This window comes from Vipera ursinii (assembly GCF_947247035.1).
Source record: "Vipera ursinii genome assembly, chromosome: 3".
NCBI lineage: Eukaryota > Metazoa > Chordata > Lepidosauria > Squamata > Viperidae > Vipera > Vipera ursinii.
The window spans coordinates 29,768,887-29,789,983 of NC_139516.1; the positions used below are offsets into that span (position 1 = coordinate 29,768,887).

The window sequence follows — 21,097 nt, forward strand, 5'->3', positions numbered from 1 at the left end:
GCCAAGGTATGTGTTCAGTTGTTCAATGTCCTATATTTGCTCCACATGCCACCTTCATTGACTTTTCTGAACAACCCTAGATTAGAATTGTATTTATTGACTTCAATCATTAGCCATTAATTTCACTACATGTATTCAGTAAATATATCGAATTATGTTTAAGATAGAGTTGCCCAAATGCAACACTATGTAGTTCTTTAAAGCAGTTGTGTCTTTTCCTAGAATCTGCAATTATAATATGACCTCATTAAAAAAGAACAAAGCTGCTTTAAAGAGTTATAAACAAGTGCTACAGCCTTGCCGCTGTATGGTCCCAATCACATTTGTTTTGAAATGTAAGTATGCTGCAGTATAATTTAATATGGCTTATATTTTCAAGCCCTTTTCTGGTGTGAACAAGAAAGACACAAGCCCAAGAAGAATTATTAACATTGCCATTAATGTTCATTCTGGTTATATCAAACTGCATTACCTTTTTCTCAAAGGATGACCCAAGAGGTCACAGGATTGTTCAGTTCAGCATAAAATGGTAATACAATCTTCAGAGGAAAAATTCTACAACTGAACTATGAATTATGCTGGAGGACAACTAATTAGAATGGGATGTTAAAAACTAATGTGGTATAATCATGCAATTAGGAGATAATTCCCTTGAAACAGTTGTTACCTTAAGGGGTCAGCAACCCACAGGTCATATACACCCTCTGTTTGGTAACCCTGGCATGCTCATAGTAGAATTGCCCTGCTGCAATGAGGCAGCAAAATGTCCATTTGCCTCCTTCCAAGCACTCAGAAAGGGGACAGAGGGAGAGGTGTCTTTCCAGAGCCATCATCTGCAGAACCAAACATGCCTCCAAGATTCTTGGAAGCTTCCAATAAATTAAGGGCAACTCTGGCCAGAAAAAAGTTGTTCAGTCCATGTCATATTGTGGAGAACATATAGATGAGTGCTAGTCATTCAGAGTATAAGCAGCATTTAAAACTTCCATTCAGGCATGGTAGGCTGATTGCCATGGAAGAACAACTGTTGGCAGAAACAGACATTTCTTGCCAGCCACAACGAATGTGCCATAGCATGTCATCCCACTGGGAATGGGTTAGGCAACAGGCCTTGCAAGCTTTGGGAATCAGCTAAACTCCTTATCCCCAAAGCAATGAAGAAACATCTATAATTCACTTGGTAACTGCATTTTCCTCAGTGATGGAAATGGTATCTCAAATATGAATGTTGTTACTTTTTAAAAAAATATATATTTGTTTGGAAGGGGGGAGGCTTCTAGTTTCTGACAAGCTTAGAGCAAAACAGCAAGCATCTATTTTCCCCTCCCCCCCTTTTTTAAAATAAAAATAAAAATCACAGCTGTTCACTGGAGCCTCATTATTATGTTATTGTGTTAACTAATGGTTTCCTTGGCGATACCATGATACCTGTTTACATGGCTCAGGTTTTGTAGACTTTTCTTTCCTGCCTTGACTGTCTGACTTCAGTAAATCCACAAATCAGGTGAGCTTCACTTCAGTTGTCCAGGCTTTGTGACAGTGTAGTTTGATTAAATCTTGTTTCTGTGTTTCACCAAGTATCAAAATAGATGTTCACCACCACCACCGCCTTTTTTGTTCAGTTTGCTTGTTTTAATTTCTGTTGTGGTTTTAATTTTAGAGGTTATTTTGATTTTAGTTAAATGAACAGCTTGCTCAACAATGTGTTTGGAATGCTAGAAAACTTTAGTAACTCTGGAACAGACATCTTAGTAGGTGTACTATGTTTTTTGTTTAAATCTTCAGTAGCTGAAAATAGATGATTTTGTTAGGAATAGTTATTGAACTCAGCATTCCAACCTACAGATAGACTTTCTAAGTGGGGGTCCTCTGAATGTGCTGTTACCATATTTCTTAGTGTTCCCAGCTGTTATGTCCAAACATATCTGGAGAGTGTGAAGTCAGAAAAAGCTATTCTAAAGGAATAGAGGGAGTTAACCTACTTAACATTTAAACATGTAGTAACAAGGTGTGTCAGCTTTAAAGCGGTGTGTAACAAGTTCTGTTCTGCACTGCTTCTCAGCTTGAATTTCAAAAAGTATTAGTATACACCTTTGTAACTAAGCTTGGAATGACTGCAGTTTCATCAAATTAGTTTGTGCAGGGCTGTTGAAAATGGTGAATATAACATGCATACCGCCTTCTGATCTCTCAAAGAAAACCTGGATTAAACAATTACATTCTAGCAAGCTTTAGGTTTCTTTTGCTGGAAATTCAGAATTGGGAATTCAAAAAGTTAAATCCAAATTCATAATGGCCAAGTCAAATCCCATTATTCCAGAAAAGGTGGGGAAGGGAGGTTCTGAGAAGCCTTTGAAATGAGAAAAAAAACAGGCACAGAATTGTCTCCAGAATTTTGCACTAAGGAAATGGACTTTCCATTCAATTTCCATTCAGTGTTAAATTGGCTGAGGCAGTAGAAACATTTGTCTTGCTACCAACCTTTGACAGTTTAGTGTCAATTTTTCAAATACAGCTACAGTTATGTACTGCATGTTGTCCAGCTCTAAAACTGTTATTGTTATTAAGCATTCTTGATCCAAAAAGCACATACATAAATTAATTCTGACTTCTATAAAAACTCCCCTGTCTAAAGCCTGTAAGCAAATAACTTTCTTAAGAGCAAAGTAGTGCAAGGCTGTAAAGATGTGATTGGTTTGATGCTGCTTGATTTTGAAAGATACTTAAAGACATGGGAATTCTTGGGGGGGGAAATATTTTTACCTCCTTCACCAAATCTGCAACCTCCTATTAAGCTATGACCACTCAAGAAAACAGATTTCTTTCTTGTACTATTACCCAGTGTATATTACTGACCAAAATGTTTGGTAGTATAGTACGTGTACAATTTCATGTATCTTGTGCTTATTATAGAGAGCCATGCAGGATAGTGATGATTTCATAAAATAAAACGGGGTGGGTGAGTGGGGGGACAAGAAGATGTTTACACAATCAGTCATTTGTGGATTGTTGTGTTCTTTTCATCCAAATGAGTACAATGTGGCTTTATAAAGTGTCACTGACAATCTGTTTGGCATGTGTGATTTGTATATTTCTTGCTAGATATTTCTCTACTACGTACAAGGCATTCAGTGTATTTATATGGATCGGATGGGATACAAGGCTGAGCATGTGGTCTGCCTTCTATAAAGCAACAAGGGTCTATTGCTTCAAAATATTCCATTGTGTAATAGCGTTCCCTGGCCTCTTGCCATCTGCAAATCTCAAATTAGGAAAAATCTATTGCCTTAAAGAAAGCTATTAATACTAAGTCAGCAACTGTCATGTTATGCCAGGGTTTGCTTAATTATGAATGCATCACATTTGAGTGAAGTCTTATAATATGCTAAAACTGATGATCCTCCATGTGTGGGGATTTTAGTTTCCTAAACTCCAGCAGCAGTCATTCTAGCTGGGGAATTTGGAGAGCTGAAATGAAGAAAACTAGAAGGGGAAAGACTATCATAAACATTTCCAAAAGATCTGTGTTAATGGGGTCTATTAAGGCAAGATATCTTAGCTTCTTACTTGGATAAAACAGGTGTCTGGGAACATCTTTTCCAAATACCAAATCCATGCCCCTCCTGGGTGGTTTATGCGGCCCGGGAGGGGACACAAGGCTGGTTCCAGGCAGTAATAACTGCTTCTTTGAAGGAGGGTGTCTTCCCCGCTGCTGTTCTGTACCAGCCTGCTACCGGCCCTGCAGAAAAGGCAGGGACAACCCCTTTTACAAGAAGGCAAGAGGCTGGAACTAAGCCTGCCAAATTTATGGATACAAAAGCAAACAGAACAAGACACGAACCATGAAACAGGAGTTATTCAAGCGGTTGCCTTCAGCAAACCAGCCCTCCCACGCATTCCCCTTTTATACAGTTCAGGGCGTGGCTTCGCTCTGCCTCCTTCCAAGGTGCCCCATTGCCTTCCTCTGTTTACTCCTGATTGACTGCCTCCTGCATCGGGCGTCCTTGAACAGGGCCAGCTGTGGGTCATCTTCATCCATGCTGTCAGGCTCACACAGCTGGGTCTGCGTCGTGACCAGGTGGGAGGGGCCTGGCTAAGGGCTCATCAGCAAGCTCTCCAACCCCCCCCTCCTCCTCCTCCTCTGAATCATCCGACCCAACTGCCAAACCCACAGGCTGACCCTCAATCACAACAGCCGCCTTGAAGTGGTGAGACCCCTCCTCAAAAAGCCTGCCCTGGACCCGGCTTTCTGGCGAAGGTTGTTGAGAGCGTGGTGGCGCATCAGCTTCCTCTGTTCCTGGAGGAAACTGATTATCTGGACCCGTACCAATCAGGTTTCAGGCCCGGGCACAGCACAGAGATGGCATTGGTCACACTGGTGAATGATCTCTGGCGGGCTCAGGACAGGGGTTGCTCCTCTGTCCTAGTCCTATTAGATCTCTCAGCGGTTTTTGATACCATCGACCATGGTATCCTACTGCGGCGTCTCAGGGTTGGGAGTGGGAGGCACCGTTTTACGGTGGTTCTCCTATCTCCTGGGCCGCTCGGAGTCGGTGTTGATGGGAGGGTAGAGATCCACCCCGAGGCCTCTCATTTGTGGAGGTCCTCAGGGGTCGGTTCTCTCGCCCCTCCTGTTCAACATCTACATGAAGCCACTGGGTGAAATCATTCGTGGTTTCGGGGTGGGGTATCATCAGTACGCTGATGATACCCAACTTTTTCTTTCCACCCCGAACCAACCGAGCGATGCCCTCGCCGTGATGTCAGGTTGCCTGGAGGCGGTCCAGGTCTGGATGGGGAGAAACAGGCTTTGTCTCAATCCTGCCAAGACTGAGTGGCTGTGCATATCGGCATCTCGGACTAACCAGAGTCCTCCTGGACTCACGGCTTAATTTTGAAGACCATATAGGTGCCGTGACCAGGGGGGCTTTTGCCCAGGTTCGCCTGGTGTGCCAGTTGCGACCCTACCTGGACCGAGATGCCCTACGCACAATCACTCATGCACTCGTGACCTCCCGTTTAGACTACTGCAACGCTCTCTACATGGGGCTGCCCTTGAGGACCACTCGGAGGCTTCAACTGGTGCAGAATGCGGCCGCGCGAGTTGTGATGGGGGCTTCCCGATACTCCCATGTAACACCTCTACTCCGCGAGCTGCATTGGCTTCCGGTTGCCCTCCGGGTGAGATTCAAGGTGCTGGTGATGACCTATAAAGCCCTAAATGGCTTGGGTCCGGGATATTTGAGGGAACACCTGCTGCCAGCATCAAGTTCCCTTCGTCCAGTGCGCTCACACAGGGAGGGTCTCCTCAGGGTGCCGCCGGTAAAAGACTGCCGGCGGATAACACCCAGGGGGAGGGCCTTCTCTGTGGGTGAGCCTGCCCTCTGGAACCAGCTGCCCGTGGAGCTGAGGACTGCCCCTGACCTTCGTTCATTCCGCCGGGACCTGAAGACCTGGCTCTTTGAGCTCTCCGACCCAGGCTGAGAATTTTTAACTGGGGTTTTTATTTTAAGGGATAATTTAATCTTTTTAAATTGTTTTTTAACTTTTGTATTTTGTATTGCTGATTTTAAATACCCTGTAAACCGCCCTGAGTCCTTCGGGAAAGGGCGGTATATAAATCTAATAAAATTAAAATTAAATTAAATTAAATTAAAATTAATACAATATTAATCAGAAGTGTGGACGTCTGCATGAAATGCTACTGTGTTGCCATAGGCAAGATTGAGCAACTCCTAAACATTCATGTCTGAATGTGCACTTTGTTGAATTTTCTATTAAAACATAAATTGCAGTTGGAAGCCTTGAGGTATAAAGTGTCTTCAATTCTTCAGAAAGCAGGTGGGAATTTCCAGTGTGATACAGAGTTGGGAAGACTTCATTTGAAATCCATTTTGAACCACAGAAATATATTGGAAACTTTGGTCAAGTCAGTGTCTCCTTGCATGATGGTGGTTGTGGGATAGCATAAAAGAGAATCCTTATATAGGTTGCCTTGGTGAATAAAATATAAAAATGTTCTGCACATTGCAAATACATCAGTTTGGGGAAAATTGTTTGTTTTGATTCTTTGAGACATTTCAGCTCAGTTTCTCCATGCAGCTTAAAATCAGATAAAGCACAGTGGGTTGTTGATGGATTATACTATCTCTCCCAGCTTTCCAACAGATTTTTCAGGTTAGAATTTTAGCTCTCAGCCACATAAGAAATAACAAATGCAGTATGTTCTGCTTGGGTGGCTGAATTATTCCCACTGGAATATATCAAAGAGATCAGAAGAACTGAAAAAAGAGTTTATTAGGCGATTAAAGAAATACCCTGCTCAGATTGATTCATAACATCTTTTCATCCTTTCTTCCAATGGTGTAGAAAAGATCCCAGCATTCCCAAAGGTCATAATTCCTGACTATCAAGTAATACATGAACAGACCCTCTGCTTTTGCTGTCATTTTTCCTTATGTTCTTTCAAAGCTATCCTGTTGCTTCCAGTTAGACTGCGACTTGGTTTACATGTCATGCTAAGCAATTTTTAGTTATTGCTTAATAATTATTAGAGCTTTGCAGGTATTTGGATGCTAGTCTTTGTATATGTACCACCTGTCAGGAACACCTTAAACTAAATGCACCCTTTCCTGAGTTTTTGCATCAGCTTTAGTAGGCAGCCATGTGAGCCTAGGAAAAGTTTAATTGGGTTCCTGACAAGTACACTTACGTTTTTTTCTGAATCAGATTATTGCTTTGATTCTGTGTTTCCACATAGTTTAGTTAATATGTCATATTATCCAATTTCATACTATATGCTGAATAAAGACAGACCACATCACGTTATAGCTTAACATGGTATGCAAACATAGGCTGGATTAATTATGCTTTCACTTAACTTTTTTTTTAATTAGGGAGAAGATATTGAATAGACTAACCCTTTCTGGTATCTGTGCCAGATTCCTTGGCTAGTAATGCAACTAAAATCCAGTTTTTTACCCCAGTTATGTGTACTTATTTTCAAACTTGGATCTTACATATATGAGATGGATAACTATATAAATTAAATTAAATATTTAATTTTGTGTCTATTTTGAAAGCCAATGTAATTGAAAATGATGGTGTTAAAAGCTGTATATGATGGAAATAAATCATGAATGAGAATAAATGGAATGCTTAGCAAATGGTTCAGTACTAAAAAGAAAGTAAGACAAAATATTCTGTCTCCTTGATTGTTTAATATATTTCTGGATAAATGTATAAAGTTTATAAATTTGGCATCAGAGGCATGTTGGCTAGGAATGTGAATGTATATGTTTTTTATGCAGATTATGATAGCTTGTTGGATGAGAACCTAAAGAATACTATATGATGTAACAAAAAAAATGAATGTGAAAATTAATATGTGAAAACCCAAAGTTGACAAGAAAAATGGAGTAAATTATTTCGGTTTATAGATAAACAGAGAAAAGCTAGAGGAAGTTAGTGGGTTTGTATACCACAGATGAATGTTGACTAAAAAAGGGAGCTGAATAGAGAAATTTTGAAATATGCAAGTGCTGATAAAAATGCAAGGTTATGTATAGATTTGTTGCAAATGAATATTTATTGGGGAAAAATTGCATAACAGTATGCTTTATTATATGGAAATGAGAATTGGGGGGTGTTTGCCAAAAGTTTGTTTGATGAAAAAAAGAACAAATAGAATCTAGAATGAAGGTGTGCTGAATCAACATGGATTGAATAGCTAGTTCAGAAGTGTATTGTGATGGTTCTGATATAGAAAGAAAGAAGAGGGATCAAACTGCAAATCTGAAGGAAGAAAGAATAAATGACTTGATGGGAAAATGATAACTAAAATGTGGGTGGATGGCATTGGTAAGATTCTGGAAAAGGAGAGTGTTAAATAAGTTTAAAGAACAAAGGTAATATATGAAGTGTTGTACAGGCATGGTGAAAATAAAGTTAGTGTGCAAGTATAGAAAGGATATGAAAAGATACAGTTAACTGTTGATGTCAAATAGTGTTAACTATGTTTCCTTTTCTTATCTCATGTTTTAATTCCTTTGGCATACTTTGTCTTACTCCTTTCTCCTCTCTGCATAATGTTGCTTACTGAAAATAGAGCTATGGGGATATACGATCATAACCATGCTATTCAAAAATACTTTCTTATTGTATCTTTGAACAACACTAAGGTAAAATCAGGCAATTTTGTATTGGCACTTAGATTAATTATTCTTAGGCTTTAGTTTCCCAAACATTCTAGCCTTGTGTTTAAAACTTTGGCTTCTTGTAAGCTGGAAATATTTTAAAATACAGTACCTAGAATTTGATGTTACCCAGTTTTCTGTAAAATATGGATCCATTTATTTATGCATCAAATTAATATGGCTGTCCATCTCATACAAATAACTCTGGACAGCATATAATAAAACCAACAATTAAAACATAGTACAACAACCATTTAAAACAACTAAATATAAATAAAAATCAAGGGTTGTGTTCAATGAAGTAGCACTCACTAAAACAACAGATTTTGTTTGAATTCTTAAGGTTATCTGCTTTTTCTTTTGAGAAAAGTGGTGTTTGGCTTCATGCTATATGGACATCGCTTGGGTGAAAAGCAGAGATTGAGATGATAATGTGAGAACTGAGTTTATGACTTAGGCTTCTACATAGCTCTTTAGCTTCCTGTTATCAGGACAGAATTACATTTTATTTTTTTAAAATATAGAGCAACATTTAAAAGTTAAAAGATTGAGAAAGTAGTGACTTAAAGGCAGAAAATGTAATTGCATAGTCCTTTATAAATTTGTATGATTGTACACAAGTTGCAGACTTTCAGACTATGCCACACTTCAGAATGTAGCAAGGAGTAATAGAATGTGCATTAATGACTTTTCCTAGAACTGATTGGACAGGATCGATGAGTGAGAATTTATAGCCTACTGGTAACTGTTTCAGTCTCTCCAGCAGGGTAAATCATAGTTGGGAAAAAGTTCACTGGTGCTGTGAATTAAATAATCATTGGTATCTGTAACCAGTGATGGAAAAAGAGTTAGATCTGTTTGTGTTGCTTGCAGTTTAAAGAATAATAAAGACTGTTGCTAATGTTGCCCTTCAGCTCTGAAGCATTTCTTTCTTTTTTTTTTTTAAATCAACAGATTAACAAAAAACAAAGAAAATATCCTCCCACTCCTTTTTTTAGTTTTGTTTCCTACTTTTTTTTCTGGTTGTCAGGGAAAGAAGAAATCATAAGTCAGTTTGTAAATAAGGGATATGGTGGTCTTTGATGAAAATTTCATTGAATTGCAGCCTCAATGGATAGGTGATTAAACAAGAGGAGTGTGGTTTTTTATTAGCTTATAATTCTGAGGGTATACTTTTTAAACTTGCTTACTGCAATTACATTTGTTTTGTTGCACTTTAAACAGTAACCTTTTTATTTTATATGCCAGTTTGTAGGCCACATCATCTTACCCTTTAATTTTTATATTTTATTTTCTGACTTAGATTAGCTTAGTCTAGAAAGGGCTGTGTGTATGTTCTGTTCTACCTCCAGGTTCATGGTTTTCCCACTGCCTGTTGTCATCATAGACATTCCATAAAGTAGGTAATCTGATAGGTAACAGGCCATGATCATATATGAGTGGGAATTTAAACTTGGAATTCCTCAGTCCTAGTAAAATATGCTAACTACTAAGTCAGTATCTCTATACTCTTGTTCCTTTGTTGTGGTTATTGTTATTTCTGGGCCACAGAGATAAATCCTATGATGAGAAGCCCTTTCTTATAACATAAAATAAAAATAAAAATTCCATAACCTCAAACATTAGCTACATGGTATTATGGGAATTCCTAGGAAAAATCTATGTTCTCTCTGAGAAGAAAGAGAGGTTTAGAGAAAGATTTGAATCATAACTCCTTGTTTACTGGTCGTTTGTTTAATTGTTAACTTTTTAATTGCTTTAACTTTATTTTAATGGTTTGAGATGTATTGTTAACATTGGGAGAGTTTTATTGTGAAAGACGGCTTCTAAATGAATTGTGCAGTGAAAAGGCAAGACCAAACTTTTAAAACCATAGGTTAGATTTAGAGATGTTTCAAAGGAATTATTGATCAATTTCATTCTGTGCCCCTAAATACCAGTTGCGAAATTAAGCATTTGGGAAATTATGTATGTTAATTAGGGAAAGAGAATTGGTAGCAATCCTCTTCCTCTTTTGTTAGCAAGCACCAAGAATATATTCTGATGAGTTAATAAACTTTGCTTTCTATATCTTCTTATGCTCTTCATTGAAATGTATTGGTACGTTCTCACTCTTACTGAAGTTGCTTCACTTTCTGATGGGAAATAGAAATATATTGCACTGATTAGATTTCTTCCTTTTTAAAGTATTATTTAAAGTATTATAAACATCAGGATTGGGTGCTTTTCCCCCAGCTTTGCCTGGGATCAAACTCTACCACTCATACATGTTTCTTACCTAGCTTGGGAAACAAAAACCTCCTTCTGACCCATTAAAAAAACTTTGCAGATTACAAATCATCAGAGATGATCAAGAAGGATTTGAACCAGCTCTGCTTAGTGTTGATGTTGTTGTTGTTAGTTGCGCAGTCGTGTCCGACCCATCGCGACCCTATGGACAATGTTCCTCCAGGCCTTCCTGTCCTCTACCATTTTCTGGAGTCCATTTAAGCTCACACCTACTGCTTCAGTGACTCCATCCAGCCACCTCATTCTCTGTCGTCCCCTTCTTCTATGGCCCTCAATCTTTCCCAGCATTAGGCTCTTCTCCAGTGAATCCTTCCTTCTCATTAGGTGGCCAAAGTATTTGAGTTTTAGCTTCAGGATCTGGCCTTCTAAAGAGCAGTCAGGGTTGATCTCCTCTAGGACTGACCGGTTTGATCGCCTTGCAGTACAAGGGACTCGCAGGAGTCTTCTCCAACACCATAGTTCAAAGGCTTCAATTCTTTGGCGCTCAGCCTTTCTTATGGTCCAGCTTTCACTGCCATACATTGCAACTGGGAAGACCATCGCCTTGACTATACGCACTTCTGTTGACAGGGTGATATCTCTGCTTTTTAGTGTGCTGTCTAGATTTGACATGGCTTTCCTCCCAAGGAGCAAGCATCTTTTAATTTCTTGGCTACAGTCCCCATCTGCAGTGATCTTGGAGCCCAGGAAAATAAAATCTGTCACTACCTTCATTTCTTCCCCATCTATTTGCCAGGAATTGAGAGGGCCGGATGCCATGATCTTGGTTTTCTTAATGTTTAGTTTCAACCCAAGTTTTGCACTCTCCTTCTTCACTTGCAACAAGAGGCTCTTTAGTTCCTCTTCACTTTCTGCCATTAGAGTGGTATCATCTGCATATCTTAGGTTGTTGATGTTTCTTCCGGCAATCTTAATTCCAACTTTTGATTCATCAAGCCCTGCCTTTCTCATGATGTGCTCTGCATATAAGTTAAATAGGCAAGGTGACAGTATACAGCCTTGCCGGACTCCTTTCCCAATTTTGAACCAATCAGTGGTTCCGTGTCCAGTTCTCACTGTTGCTTCTTGGCCCGCATATGTTTCTCAAGAGACAAATAAGATGGTCTGGTACGCCCATCTCTTTAAGGACTTGCCACAGTTTGTTATGATCCACACAATCAAAGGCTTTAGCATAGTCAATGAAGCAGAAGTAGATGTTTTTCTGGAACTCTCTAGCTTTCTCCATGATCCAGCGTATGTTAGCAATTTGATCTCTAGTTCCTCTGCCTCTTCGAAATCCTGCCTGTACTTCTGGTAGTTCTCGATCCACATACTGCTGGAGTCTAGCTTGTAGAATTTTAAGCATAACTTTAGTAGCATGAGAAATGAGTGCAATGGTGCGATAGTTTGAACATTCTTTAGCACTGCCTTTCTTTGGAATTGGAATGTAAACTGATCTTTTCCAATCCTGTGGCCACTGTTGAGTTTTCCAAATTTGCTGGCAAATTGAGTGTAGCACTTTTACTGCATCGTCTTTTAAGATTTTGAATAGCTCAGCTGGAATACTGTCACCTCCACTAGCTTTGTTGTTGCTCAGCTTTTCTAAGGCCCACTTCACTTCACATTCTAGCATGTCTGGCTCGAGGTCAGTGACCACCTCATTGTGATTATCAGGGACGTTAAGCTCATTCTTGTATAGTACTTCTGTGTAATTTTGCCACCTCTTCTTAATCTCTTCTGCCTCTGTTAGGTCCCTGCCATTTTGGTCCATTATCATGCCCATTTTTGCATTAAATGTTCCTTTCATCTCTCCAATTTTCTTGAAAAGATCTCTGGTCCTCCCTATTCTATTGTTTTCTTCTATTTCTTTGCATTGTTCATTTAAGAAGACATTCTTATCTCTTCTAGCTATTCTTTGGAATTCTGCATTTAATTGGGCATATCTTTCTTTTTCTCCCTTGCCTTTTGCTTCCCTCCTTTCCTCAGCTATTTGCAAAGCTTCCTCAGACAGCCATTTTGCTTTCTTGCATTTCTTTTTCTTTGGGATGGTTTTGGTTGCTACCTCTTGTACAATGTTGCAAACCTCTGTCCATAGTTCTTCAGGCACTCTGTCTATCAGATCTAATTCCTTAAATCTATTTGTCACCTCTACTGTATATTGAACAGGGATATGATTTAATTCATACCTGACTGGCCTAGCGCTTTTCCCTACTTTCTTTAATTTAAGCCTAAACTTTGCAACAAGAAGCTCATGGTCTGAGCCACAGTCAGCTCCTGGTCTTGTTTTTACTGACTGTATAGAGCTTCCCCATCTTTGGCTGCAGAGCATATAGTCAATCTGATTTCTGTGTTGACCGTCTGGTGATGTCCATGTGTAAAGCCGTCTCTTGGGTTGTTGGAAAAGAGTGTTTGCTATGACCATCGTATTCTTTTGACAAAATTCTATCAGCCTGTGCCCTGCTTCATTTTGTACTCCAAGGCCAAACTTGCCTGTTATTCCAGTTATCTTTTGGCTTCCTACTTTAGCATTCCAATCCCCCATGATGATAAGGACATCATTTTTGGGTGTTAGTTCTATAAGGTGCTGTAGAGCTTCATAAAACCGGTCAATTTCATCCTCTTCAGCACCGGTGGTTGGGGCATAGACTTGGACTACTGTGATATTGAATGGTTTGCCTTGGATTCAAACTGAGATCATTCTGTCATTTTGAGGATTGTATCCTAGTATTGCTTTTCCTACTTTTTAATTGACTATGAAGGCTACTCCATTTCTTCTGAGGGATTCTTGCCCGCAGTAGTATACCTGATGGTCATCTGAATTAAATTCACACATTCCTGTCCATTTTAGTTCGCTAATACCTAAGATATCAATGTTTAGTCTTGTCATCTCTTGTTTGACCACGTCCAGCTTTCCTTGATTCATGAATCTTACATTCCAGGTTCCTATGGAGAAAAAATCTTTACAGCATCGGACTTTCCTTTCACCACCAGATATATCCACAGCTGAGTGTTGATAATGGCAGGTAATTAGCAAATCAGACAGACACTTTGCTTAGCTGGGAATTGTAGGTTTTCATCTGAAGTGGAATCAATTAATCATCTCCACCATTTAAATTTGGAAAATTACATTCATTTCTTTGGTCCTAGTGATGAGTGAAGGATTATTTTAACAGAGTACCATGTGAAGGCTCCTCAAAATCTAAACCAATTCTCATTCATGCATTCTAAAATAGATTTCAGAAATTTTTATTGAATCACATAGAACCTGTACTTTCAGTTTTATACCTAAGGTTCCAGTATCTTGAGTTTGTACTGGACCTGTAGATTAGATCAGGAAGTCAAAATACTTCCAATATAAGGCATTGGGAAGATGCTTAGAACTCTTGTCAAGAAAACTCTGGGTTGGGGCTAGTAGTCACTCAGAGATTAGCATAATTTCCAAGTGTTTTTAGTAACTCTGTTGCATTATTTAAATAGGAAACTGGCTGTTTATTCCAGGTTGGCAAATTATGTGTGAAACAACAATAAACACACATGATAAAAATAGATTTTGGATTAAAGTGTGGATTAACAAGAAAGAATTACAGCTTTATATCCTTAGCTATAATAGTTGCCTATATTTGGCATTTCTGTTTAAAGTGAGTCATTGTTCTTCAAATACTTGTGTTTGCTTAGAAAGAAACAGCAAGCAGAGAAAGGAATGCCTAACATCACTGGAAGATAGCAGGAATCACCGGGTATGGTTGTGGGTTCATTGCATGGTTCACATACAGTGGGACAAAAAAGTATTTAGTCAGCCACCAATTGTGCAAGTTCTCCCACTTAAAAAGATGAGAGAGGCCTGTAATTTTCATCATAGGTATACCTCAACTATGAGAGACAAAATGGGGGGAAAGAATCCAGGAAATCACATTGTAGGATTTATAACGAATTTATTTGCAAATTATGGTGGAGAATAAATATTTGGTCAATAACAAAAGTTCATCTCAATACTTTGTTATATACCCTTTGTTGGCAATGACAGAGGTCAAACGTTTTCTGTAAGTCTTCACAAGGTTTGCACACACTGTTGCTGGTATTTTGGTCCATTCCTCCATGCAGATCTCCTCTAGAGCAGTGATGTTTTGGGGCTGTTGCTGGGCAACACGGACTTTCAACTCCCTCCAAAGGTTTTCTATGGGGTTGAGATCTGGAGACTAGCTAGGCCACTCCAGGACCTTGAAATGCTTCTTATGAAGCCACTCCTTTGTTGCCCGGGCGGTGTGTTTGGGATCATTGTCATGCTGAAAGACCCAGCCACGTTTCATCTTCAATGCCCTTGCTGATGGAAGGAGGTTTTCACTCAAAGTCTCACGATACATGGCCCCATTCATTCTTTCCTTTACACGGATCAGTCGTCCTGGTCCCTTTGCAGAAAAACAGCCCCAAAGCATGATGTTTCCACCCCCATGACATTCTCCCAATCCTGTTCTAGATCATCCAAATGCTCTCTAGCAAACTTCAGACGGGCCCGAACATGTACTGGCTTAAGCAGGGGGACATGTCTGGCACTGCAGGATTTGAGTCCCTGGCGGTGTAGTGTGTTACTGATGGTAGCCTTTGTTACTTTGGTCCCAGCTCTCTGCAGGTCATTCACTAGCCCCCCCCCCCCCCCGTGTGGTTCTGGGATTTTTGCTCACCGTTCTTGTGATCATTTTGACCCCATGGGGTGAGATCTTGCGTGGAGCCCCAGAACGAGGGAGATTATCAGTGGTCTTGTATGTCTTCCATTTTCTAATAATTGCTCCCACAGTTGATTTCTTCACACCAAGCTGCTTGCCTATTGCAAATTCAGTCTTCCCAGCATGGTGCAGGTCTACAATTTTGTTTCTGGTGTCCTTCGACAGCTCTTTGGTCTTGGCCATAGTGGAGTTTGGAGTGACTGTTTGAGGTTGTGGACTGGTGTCTTTTATACTGATAACAAGTTCAACCAGGTGCCATTCATACAGGTAACGAGTGGAGGACAGAGGAGCCTCTTAAAGAAGTTGTTACAGGTCTGTGAGAGCCAGAAATCATGCTTGTTTGTAGGTGACCAAATACTTATTTTACCGAGGAATGTACGAATTAATTCGTTATAAATCCTACAATGTGATTTCCTGGATTCTTTCCCCCCATTTTGTCTCTCATAGTTGAGGTATGCCTATGATGAAAATTACAGGCCTCTCTCATCTTTTTAAGTGGGAGAACTTGCACAATTGGTGGCTGACTAAATACTTTTTTGTCCCACTTTAACTAAATGCTTGGAACCCCCCCCCGCCCCCACCCCCAATCACATCCATTCAGCATGAAGAGTATTGTTCATTTCCCTAAAGAAAAATGAATAGCTGCCCATGTGAACTGAGTGTAACCTATTTTAATGGTCTCTGTTTTCATTTTAAATAATTTGCACATTATATTCTTTGTTTAGGAAATTTATCACTGGCAGACATAGATTTTATCCCAGAGATATCATTGATATCAAACACGTTAGCAATTTGAGGTAAATTTTGACTGAATTTATTACCTAATTGTGATTAGCTTCATTGTTTAATCAGTAAGGCAAAAACATAATAACATTATCTGAGTTATCTTCGCATGTTGCTTACATGTTATGATTTATTTAATCATAGTTGGTAAATAAGCCGTGATTGGCTAGATTTACAAGAGCAATCCTCCACCCACACACACACAAATCATATTATGGCTAAGCTGCATGATGTATAAACCCTGTCTTTGTGTGATCATTGAGATAAATGGTTTTAATTTGAAATTCTTGAAATAGTGTGCTTTTGAATATGTGTTACTTACATTCTCCTATTTCAGAAAATGAAATAGAACCTTGTATCAAAGCATTGGGATCTTTCAGGATGAAAGGTGAATGAATTTGACATATGTAAACTTGAGTATGATTGAGAATTAGATCTAATTTGATAAATATACCAAATTATGCAAGACCCAATTCATGGAATCAAATGACACATTATCAGCTTCCATACCCTACTGATTTTATTTTACATGGAAACTAGTATGAGTCACTCTAGATAGAAAGATGGATGGCATAAAAACTTAATAAATAAAATGATGAAAAAACAATAGCACTCTATCTTAACTAAATTATAATTGTAATTTATCTTGTAAATTACCTTAATTTACAAGCTTCTGGGCTACAGATTTATTTTTACAACTTTTCCTAGGAACTCAATGTGGTGTACACAGAATCACCCTTCATTTTATCTTTACAGCACAGAAAGAAGCCTGTGAATTTAGTTGGGCTTAGTGAAAATGACAGGCCCAAAGTTATCAACTTAGTTCCATAGCACAAACACGAATCTGGATCTCTCAGGCCTAATCAACACCTTAACATTTGTCTTGAAAAACACAAATAAGCATTGGAAATCAATAAGAAAGACTGGAGGAGCTGGTGAGGAACAATCTCATCTGTTTGCCTTCCATTAAATGCATGTTTTATTATTGGCCATATCCACAGCAGCCATTTTATCAGAACACATAAAATATACTCTCAAAATTCAAAGTGTGCAAAAATCCTAATATTTTAAAATTATTTTAATCAAAGCTTTCCCAGTTAGTAGATAGTTTTTGTGTCCATCATTTCCTAGTTTGTTTATTTTTTAAGCGTATAATCCATTAAATATAGCAATACTGAAAACGTATCTGGAAAGCTGGATACATGCAAATGGAATGGCTATAAAGTGCAATCAGGAGTCATACTACAACAAGGGTTTTTTATATGGAGTAGATTCACAATCTCAAGCTGGTTTTGATTAAATAAATTGTAGATGTGCTGCCAAAGTGAGCGTGATTAAACTGTAAGTCATTGGCTACTCTTAACAAAGATAAGTGAATTAGAAGTGACAGATATAAAAGTTACTTTTCCTTATATTGTGCTTTTTTCTATATGTACTTTGTTCACTACAATGAATGATTTGGCTCTTAATCAACTGGCTTAATTATCTGTTTGTTTTTTTAAATGAATCTGTCCATTTTTGCATTGGAGCAATTAGCTGTAAATTTACAAACTACTTTAGATTTTCTCTTTCCAGTGCTGAATACAAATGTGTCAACACTTCAGAAACCATCTTTGTTCCCCACCCCACCCCCAATTACCCCTTTATATGTAGATATTGCAAGATAGATTTCTCTTGTAGGTGTATTTACTGGAAGTATAAGATCCTTAATACAAAGTTATAATTTTTTAAAACACTGAAAGTGTAGAAATAAATTATTGTGAATCACGAAGAAGGAATATTGGAACTTATGTGGACTTTTTAATCCAGGTTTTCCACTTAAAATTGGGGTTAAAGACATCCTGTTATAGACAGGTGGCCTTATACTGGGTAGAACTGAGGAATACTGTTCAGCTTATTTAGGATACTTCTGGCCCCATAAACAGTTGTTCCATTTTGCGTCAGAACATGCATACTTACCTTTCTTTTCAAACAGTGAGAAATGCATTTGATTTCAGTTCAGTTTTTCTTAGTAAATACATTAAAAACTCATAAATACATATGCTGGCACTTTGGGCTCCAAAGCGTCAACACTGTTGTTATCCTTTCAACAGAAAGATCTTTCACAATAATTGTTGTTCTCTGCCACAATAAAATCATTTAAAAATCTGCTACAATAAAATTCTCCAAAATATTAAAACCCTAAAAATATAAGCTATAGTGTTCAAAAATAAGTCTTAGGGGGAAAAGAAAAAAGATACATATGAAAAATAGTTCTTGGCTCTTGTGTTGATTTATTAAAATGGGATCCTGCCAAAAAGTGTACAGTACCTAAAAAAAAAACCATAAAAAAAGAAAGAAGGAATCTTGGCTGACTGTCAGCAAGCGATTCGGTATTGGCCAAGATTAAAGGGAACAAATGCTTGTCTGGAATTATTTGATAGTTACTCATAGAAAATGCCAACTTCTGAGATCCTATTTTCTGGGGGGAAATGCTTGAAACCTAAAATTCTGTATGAATTAAAAGAAAGTAGCCAACATGTACAGCTGTATACAAACTTTAGGCACCTTTGATCAAATTGTATGCTTCAATGAATTCCTAATGAACAGAGGCTGGAACAACCTCTATATGTACAAAATTTAACTCAAAACCTTTCTGCAAATACATAATATTTGAGATTTACTGATTCAAAGTAAGAAAACAGTGAATATGATAGGTGGAAACATTTTGGCACCCCTTCAATGAGTCTGTCTTGGCTATGACAGATGAATATAACTCTATTTCTTGAATATTTTATACATTCTATTCTGCGTGGAAAAAAATGGGGAATTCCTCTTGATTCTAGCTCTAGAATACATGTAGCCATCAGTAGACTTAGAGCTTTAATACACAATAATTTTATTAACAAAATCATGAAGAATATATATATTTTCTGACAGAATCCTTTTGTGGCATTTTTCCTCTTTTAGGTGTATCAGTTAGTCAAGATACCGAGGCTGTCAACTGATCCTTTCAAATACCAAGAGGGTGGCCTAACCAGGAGCTTAAATACAAAATTAAAACTGCAGGCTGCCAAGGTGGCTCTGTAGCAATTTAATCTTACTCTATAGCTTTCTAGAAGGGCGTTCTTCACTTCTTATATTATCTTCCAGTCTGTGTTATAATGTTCCCCTTGATTTTCACAGCAAGGTAGTGCTGGCTAATAGCGTGCTTTGTTTGGGCTGCTGTGTGCTTTGTTGCTGGTTAGACTGGGGCATTTTGCATTGATGCTTATGATCGTCTCTTAATACAGAGATATTTGCATTTGTTCTCTATTCACTAGATCTTTTTGCTACTTTTTTCTTTCTTTCTTCCATGACCTTCCTGTCCCTTCACACTTCCTTGCTTCCACTGTCGCAGGTTCGGTATGCCTAGTGGGCTATAAAAAGACACCACCACCAGTCCCACCTCGGACCACCTCAAAGCCATTCATCTCTGTTACGGTGCAGAGCAGCACTGAATCGGCACAGGACAACTACCTGGACAACCAGGACCACAAGAGTGAAGTCAACAGCCAGTCGGGACTGAGCAATTCCTCAGATAGCTTAGACAGTAATAGGCCGCCTAGCGTAACGAGAGGAAACATCACCACTCCAGCCAATGAGCCTCCTGAGTTACCTCAGAAAAATGCATCCTTGAAGAGTGACAAAGGAACGTTGACTAACGAAGAACCAAAGGTGGAGAACATCCCCAAAAGGAAGCTGTCATCTATAGGAATACAAGTATGGACCTGTTTGTTTTCATTAGTACTAGAAGATGATCTTACTGTAACATTTCTCTAAATGTGCATACCTGTTTAACTGCACTGGGGTCGATGCTGCTGCATGCTTTTGGAGTGATTTGGCTTCATAAAATCCTGGGGGGGGACACATTTGAGAAAAAATGCCTTTGGATAAATTAACCAACACAAAGATTCGATAAAAATGTGCAAGCTCTGTATTTGAGGAAATTGTTTCATTCTGATATATTCCCTTTGGATCACCATGCCTAGGTGGAATAAATCACCATAGCCATTCTGATGTATAGGATGTCACAGACAAAGACAGCAGGTAGAACTAAGATAATCCCTTAAGGCATTTCTAAACAGAGGTAATCTCTAAATTACTTACCATACATTTCCTACAATTGTGAGTGATAAGGTTGAAGTTATTTATAAAAATTTGCAGAGATTTAGCTTGGGGAAAAACAAAGGTAGATAATTTTTTGTCAAAGTATATACATGGAATCATTAGCAAAGACGTAGTTGTCTCAGACAGAAGCAAGAGATATATCTCTGAATTTGTATGGTAAATGTAAAATGCAGAGAATTATTTTATTTGAGCATTGCTGCCATAAAGTTTGACCATGCTTCTGCAGAATAAGATAGTAGACCATAGAACAGAGGTGGGGAACTATGGCCCTTTTATGACTTGTGGACTTCTACTTGAAATCCACAAGTCATACAGGGGCCATAGTTCCCACCCCTGCCATAGAAGAATGGAAGTCTAAAGCAGGAGAGGAATAAGATCCTGATGAGGCTTTTAGGAAATTTCCCTACTAATTAGACTACATGAAAGCATGGGAAAGCACCATATTTGGAAATAAATGTCCACTTGTGTGCCCTGAGATAAAATAATTTGTATTAAATAAACTGATGACCAAGTATTTAGCCTTCCTTTTTGATCGAAGAAATGGTCACAAAAGGAAGCTCAGGAATCAAAGGTGTCTGTATGCATGTGACTTTCATTTTAGCTCTCCCAAATTGTTGTAGAGAGAGTGCATGTGCTTTACAAAATCTAATCAGCCTGCTTCTGACAAAATATATTTAAAATAAACCCAGTTATTTTCCTTTTCACTTCATGAACATCATCAGATGCTTGTTGCTTGACAGTCAATAAAATGTCCCTTAGTTTGGGCTTTGCCTTTGCAGATATTCTAATACAGGAATTTTGAAAAAGACATTTTACGTAACTATTGAAACTGTTAAGCATAGCATTCTGCCATGTCTCATACAGCTTTCTATCAAATAATCACTACTTATGTTTTATAAGGAATGTAGCCATTTAACACCATTGAAATTTCTAGGCAATCTAATGAACATAGTAAGAATGTTATACTACAGTTAGTCCTTG

The 21,097-nt window shown here is 38.5% G+C and overlaps 1 protein-coding gene across 4 annotated transcripts in view; it reads left to right on the forward strand.

Moving 5' to 3' along the window:
* The window catches only part of DLGAP4 (DLG associated protein 4), a gene marked incomplete at its 5' end in the record, with an annotated part of 143,634 nt that overhangs the window by 108,708 nt on the left and 13,829 nt on the right, over positions 1 to 21,097 (forward strand). For 3 of the 4 annotated variants that reach the window (XM_083358987.1, XM_083358988.1, XM_083358989.1), the window contains one exon: positions 19,347 to 19,708. In XM_083358987.1, the coding sequence (XP_083215113.1) occupies positions 19,347 to 19,708 (362 nt within the window). Of the gene's footprint in view, positions 1 to 13,402; positions 13,487 to 15,909; positions 15,982 to 16,304; positions 16,356 to 19,346; positions 19,709 to 21,097 lie in introns of all 4 variants that reach the window. The other variant, XM_083358990.1, reaches the window with a different exon arrangement.